Below are 6,426 nucleotides of genomic sequence, written 5' to 3'. Positions count from 1 at the left end.
AGGCCTGTTGGGCTGCAAATCTTTCAAGATGAGGAGAGCTTCATTTGGCTGGCCAAGAAAATGACCTATCAGTAATGAGAAATGGGTTGTACATTTTTAAAACACATCAAACCGGCAATTAGTTTCAAATTTATTTTTTTCATTTTGAGATTTTAAATTGCATTAATTTTTATGTGTGGACAATTTGTTGGATTTAATATTGTATACATTTATTTTTAAAATCAGTTTGAATGTGACTCGAAATTTCGGGATTAAAAACAGTTCGGACTGCATCGAAATATGCAAAATTTCGTATAATTTTTTAATCGTGGCCACAATATGGGCTGTAATGCTAACAAAAAGAATATGGGCTCCAAAAAAACCTTAAGAATTACCAAATGGGCTGTAAATTATTAGAAATAATGGCAGATGGGTTGTATGTTGTTTTCCACAGATTTGAGGCTTTCCTAAAAAAAGGTTGACGCACAAGCAGTGACTATTGGATGTCCATCCAACGGCCGTCGTTCTTCTTCAATCTCTGCTCTTCCTGCTCCAGCTGCTCAAACAAGCGTCGGCGGGACTGCCTGCTCCCTCCTCTCCGCGGCCGGCTGTGCTGCCGCGCAAGCCCCACCATACTCCCATCGCTGGCCTAGCCATCCCTCTACTTACCCACATCTGCTGTTATTCTTCGGTGACGGCAGACGAACCAGTAAACCCTCGTATAGTCGTACTCCCCTCCGCGTGGGAAACAACTGCCGAGTCTTCCCTGCCTCCATGTCGTTCCCTTCCTAGGCCTCGCCGTCGTCCACCGCCCTGGTGCTCTCGGCGCGGCGTGGTCAACATGGTCAAGGAACGACTTCCATCGAAAGAGTACTGTACGTGGAGAGGCTGACAGCTGGGTCCACGGTAGCCGCAAGGAACTGCCTCCTTATTACGCGGAAAATAATTATTCCTCCACCTGACAGCAGGGACCCACGGGACGGGCCACCGTATTTGGCGAAAAAACGTTTCCCCCTGACTGCTGGGACCCACCGGACAGGCCAACGTATTTTGCGAAAAAAACGTTCCCCCGCTGTCAGCTCGGCCCACCAGAGGTGCCTCCTTATTAGGCACAAAAAAATGAATACTCCCCCTGCTAGTTGGGACCCACCTTGGTGGGAGGCTGACTTGTGGGCCTACTAAGTTGACGGGGACGGAGTGCTTTGTCAACTTAGTCAATATGAACGATTCTAGCTCCAGTGACCGTACGATGTCCATCCAACGGCTGTAGTGCTTCTTCAACCTCTGGTCTTCTTGCTCCAGCCGCCCAAAGTAGCGCCGGTCGTGCCGCACGCTCCTGCCTCCCGTGGCCGGCTATGCTGCCGCGGAGGCCTCACCACCCCCTACTATTCCCACCGCTGGCCAGGCCCTGCGGCGACGGCAGCCTCACACCGCAGCCGAACCAGAGAACCCTCGTACTCCTCTCCGCGCGGGCTTCCACTGTTGCGTCTTCCCCGGCTCCGTGTCGTCCCCTTCCTAGGCCTCGCCGTCGTCCACCGTCCTGGTGCTCTCGGCGCGGCGTGGGCGTGGTCAACGTTATCAAGGAACAGCTTCCATCGGACGTGGACTGTACGTGGAGAGGCTGACAGCTGGGTCCACGACCGCAGCAAGGAAGTGCCTCCTTATTACGCGCAAAATAATTATTCCACCACCTGACAGCAGGGACCCATGGGACGGGCCACCGTATGTCGCGGAAAAAACGTTCCCCCTGACTGCTGGGACCCACCAGCTACATCTTCGCATGCAAGGAAGTGCGTCCGGGCAAAAAAAATGAGTCGCCCCCTGACTGCTGGGACCCACCAGCTACATCTTCACATGCAAGGAAGTGCCTGACAGTCGGGACCCACCTGGTCGAAGCGTATGTAGCGTTGTCATTCTGGTCGCGAACGTGTACGTACATACTGGTCGACGTAGAGGCGCGCACGTGCGTAGTAGAGGCGCGCACGTAGCATGTACACGTACATACAACGGCCAGTGTGCAAGAAAGAAAATACGGCCACGTACGTACATACGAGCAGGGTCTCGAACGCCTACTCGCGCATATGTACAGCCAGGGCTCGTGTACATGGCTGGGTCGGAACGGAGAAACTGCATCGTCGTCGTGTTCATGGGGAGCCAACCGGCTGGGTCAGAACGGAATGCGTCGTCGTGTTCATTGGGAGGGCTTGGATGGAACCGCCAATGGAAACGAGGCCTGGCGTACCGCAGAACGGAGGAAACGGCCTTATATTCGACCGGCCACGTTCGAAATGGGATCCTGTTGATCGGGAGGGGTGTGGCGTACCGCAAAACGGAGGAAACGGACTTGTGTTGGAGCGCTACATTCGAAACGGGGGTCCTGTTCATCGGGAGGGGTGTGGCGTACCGCAAAACGGGACTCCACGAGATACTGTTCATCTCCACCGTCGACCCCCTCCAGCCTCCACGGGCTACTGTTCATCCACCGTCGACCTCCTCCAGCCTCCACCTACGACGTTCATCCATGGGCTCCTGTTCATCCAGCCTCCACCGCGCGCTACTCCACCGGCTACTGTTCAACCAGCCCTCTCCACGGGCTCCAATTCAACCACCCCTCCACAGGCTACTATTCATCCAGCCCTCCACCGTCTACTGTTCATCCTACCCTCCACGGGGTGGTCCTGTTCATCCTGCCCTCCACGGGGTCCGGTTCATCCAGCCACAACCGGCTCGAACGATCGGGGTCTTGTTCATCCAGAGGCAACGCCACGGGGTCCTATTCATCCACCCCCACCGGGAACTGTTCATCCAAACCCCCAGCAACGCTCACTGTTCATCCAGAGGTAGCATCGATCGGCTTCAGTTAGCAGCAGTAGCGAAGGAATCGCTTGATCGGGTTCAGTTAACAGCCATCGATCGATCGCTCGGGTTCAGTAACACGTAGCCTGCAGTGCAATTGCTCGGGTTCAGTTAGAGCCCAACGCCTCGCTCGGGTTCCGTTAGAGCCCAACGCCTCACACCCACGTGCGTGCGTGTACGAGAGAAACGCGCATCGCTCGGCCCCGACCACCCACTGTAACCGGGAACACCCCGATATTTTCCTCGCCCTCGCTCCTACCATGGTTTTTTCCGTCATGGACGGCCCAAAGAATGTCATGCAACTGCGTCTCCGCCCGCCCAGGACGAAAAGCCCATTTTCTGTCATGCTTTTTTGTCATAGAAGTAGGACCCCGCCACATCTATGATGATACCATGTTTTGTCACAATTATCGTCATAGAAGTGTCATAAGTATGACAGAAAAGATTTTCGTTCGGCCCAAAATGTCACGGATGTTTTTTTTTATAGTGGATGCCTCCACATTTAGCCCCCAGCACAGTCCTCCGTGCGAGAGCACGTGACAGAGCTCGTTTGTTGGGCTCATCGAGACTTCCCCTCCATCGCCCGACAAGGAGATGGGAGAGGGCCACCAGGAAGAAATCTGCCAAGGGGGGGTGACTCCCATGGCGCCCCTGTCGACCAACGTCCCTGGAGGGGATTCGACGAGAAGGGCCTCCACCGAAGGGCCCGCTTGCGTTGTGGCCACTCCTGCTGACAGCCACAAATCATGTGCCGGCAACGAATGTTGCCGAGGGAGGGGAGGTCCCTTCCCAACAGTCGCCAGCGGGTAAGCCACTTCCATTTGAACCCCCTTTTCCTTTAGTGTTTGCTTTCCTGAACCTTTGATTCTTATTCTTCCCCTGCTCTTGATCCCGTTTACAGCCCACTTGCTTGAGGAGGAAGATCTTTTGGTGGAGGTGGCCAGCATAGGGAAAGAAAATGATGAAGAGGCTGCCAAGATTACTGCTAAGGAGGGGCAGACAAGCTTCCGGGGATATCCAAGGTGTCCCCGAAGAAATCAAGAAACTCCTCAGAAGCGTTTCTGACTCCACTATGTTGGTTGCGGACAAGCCGCTTATCCAATCTGATGCATCAAACTTGATGGTGTACCCACTCACAACTGCACCACAACCTTCTTCGAGCAACATGGAATTAACCATTACTCATCTGGGACCGGGAGCCCCTAGCTCATCCATCTTGGCTGGGGTGAACTTTGACGAGGAGATTGATCCCACACTAGTTCCCCTGACGCAGAGGGCCAAGGAAGTTGATGGTTCTGTCGACTGCACCAAGGACCTTGTCTTCCTGGGGACGATGGCTGTTGGGCTCAAAGACGTGCAGGAAAGGTATGGCCAGAGGTGGCAGGAGATCCAAGAAGAGCACAGTTCCGTCAACCTTGTGGACCGGCAGCTGAGGGACAAGGGCAATGAACTGCACAAGTGGTACCAGGGGCAGATCCAGTCTCTCATGTGGCAATTAGAAAAGCTGGCTGCCAATGAGAAGAAGGCAACTGCTCGAGATAACCAGCTGACGGAGCACGAGGTGCTTCTCAATGCCAAAGAGAAGGACATTCTTGCTCGGGAAGAGGCCCTTGCGGCCATCCTTCATGGCAAGGACAACGAGCTAGAAGCCCTCGTTCAAGAGTGTACCAAGGATCTGGAGGATGGCCACGAGAAGGCCATTGATTTGCAAATCCAAGATTCAGTCGCCAAACTCAAGGAAGTTGATGATAACCTTGCTGCTACATCCAATGCCAAGGCAAACCTCGAGGCCCAAGTGGAAAAGCTGGAAGAAGACCTTGCTGGGAGCAAAAAGGAGACCAAGGCTCTCAAAGAAGAAGTGTAGAGGGCAGCCACTACTCTGGAGGGGCTACAATCGCAACTTACATCCAAGAGCCAAGATCTGGATGTTGCCACCGATACTATCAAGGCCTTGAAAACCAGGCTCACCACCTTGGAGACAGAACTTGGGTTAGCCAAGGATCAGGAGAAACTCTTGGCAGAGGAGGTTGTCATGGCAGAAACTCTCCGGAAGGACGCTGAGCTCAAGCTTGAAAACTAGGTTGAGCTGTATGGAATCTGGACAAAGAAACTACTAAACATAGCTGAATGCCTCACCTCCCAGATTACCACCATGAACATGAAGAGCTGGACTTTTTTCGTCAATGAGCCAAGCGTCAAGCTGTCATACTTCTTCATGTGTCTTATTGACGGGTTGAAGACGTCTGAAGATGACAGGGTCTGCCTGCTTCGCCAACAAGTCCCGAAAATTTGCCCGAGATGCTCTTTTCATGGTTCTGCTCAAGCTTGCCCAACACCATCCTGATATTGATCTCTCCGACGCCTTCAAGAAGCAGCCGGTGGGCACCGACACTTTTGCCGCTGAGAAGATTTCCGGCCCTCTCGCAACATTTGCTTCGAACATGCCTTTACTCCCCCTCTTGATGCTCTTGCCTGTTTTCATTCCTCTCCCCGGTAAACTTGTATGCGGGGAACTCTTCCATCCTGTGTGAAAAGAAGGAACGGGGAGGAAGCGGGGAACCTTGGCGGTTCATTAAGCATCTAATATGATCCTTGCAAGGGTTAGGATGTACACATATGCACATATATAGCTTAAATATTTTGTAAATAACGAAGCTTCGAGTCCTCCTCCGGGCACCTCAACAATCAGTATGGCAATTACGCCGAACTGGAGTCTTGCTGGGGGCCAGCCTGCTGGGGCCCCCGGCCCATGGATTGGCACGGCTTCCAAGCGAGGATCGAGTACCTACCCTTGGCGGGGCAGATACAATGATGATGCTGAGCGCAGGCTTGTCGACATTAGGGGTGCCGCCGCATGCGTCAATGTGATGGTGCGCTTCCCGGGGCAGCTTCACCTAGGAAGGTACAGGGAGGGTGCCGTCAGCTACGTACCGTCTTTTTGAGTCATTGAGCTCCGCAAGGACTCAAGCGACAGGTCATGCTTGCGGTGCGGCGGGGAGGCGGAAGCTTGGCGCTCCTGCCACCCGTGCCGGTACGGCCACGCTCGCTAGAAGGTTGGCGAAGTTGGGCGGCTCTAGCAGTTCCAACACCTGATTCAACCGCGGTGGACACAACGGCAGCGCTACCTGCGCTAGTCGTGCCACCAATGGTGCCCGCCCTGCCCGCGGCGGTGGCGTTGCCTGCGTCCGCTTGCGAAGGAGCCTTCGAAGTGGAGGGATGCGCCGCCGCACCGCTCTTATTCTTAGGAGCCATTGATGAAGTTGAAGACGATGAAGATCAACGCACTGGTTATTACTTCAGATTCGCACAAGTGAATACCCCTACCTGGCACACCAGAGATGTCGTGGTGGATGATCACGATCACCTATGGGGACACGGGCCCCTTTGTGGTTCGGCGGGGAATGATCACATTGCACAAAGAGTAGAAGCAGCAAGGCAACACGGCGAGGAGCCACTTTTTTTACCAAGGTTCAGGCCACTATGCAGCGTAAAACCTTACTCCTGCTTTGGTATATTGATCGGAGGGAGAACGAAGACGCGGATCGCTCAACCCAGGCAAGGGTGCATCGGGGAGTGCAGCTATGTGCATAC

The 6,426-nt window shown here is 54.0% G+C and overlaps 1 protein-coding gene across 1 annotated transcript; it reads left to right on the top strand.

Moving 5' to 3' along the window:
* Positions 1 to 3,321: 3,321 nt before the first annotated feature.
* LOC120976947 (uncharacterized) lies at positions 3,322 to 5,485 on the top strand. Its single transcript, XM_040404644.3, has 2 exons — positions 3,322 to 3,641; positions 3,737 to 5,485. The coding sequence occupies exon 2, from the start codon at positions 3,794 to 3,796 to the stop codon at positions 4,697 to 4,699; it is 906 nt and encodes a 301-aa protein (XP_040260578.1). The 5' UTR covers positions 3,322 to 3,641; positions 3,737 to 3,793; the 3' UTR covers positions 4,700 to 5,485.
* The last annotated feature ends 941 nt before the right edge of the window (positions 5,486 to 6,426 follow it).

This window comes from Aegilops tauschii, chromosome 3 (assembly GCF_002575655.3).
Source record: "Aegilops tauschii subsp. strangulata cultivar AL8/78 chromosome 3, Aet v6.0, whole genome shotgun sequence".
NCBI lineage: Eukaryota > Viridiplantae > Streptophyta > Magnoliopsida > Poales > Poaceae > Aegilops > Aegilops tauschii.
Note: the sequence above shows the minus strand (reverse complement) of the source record. Positions and strands in the feature narration are given on the sequence as shown.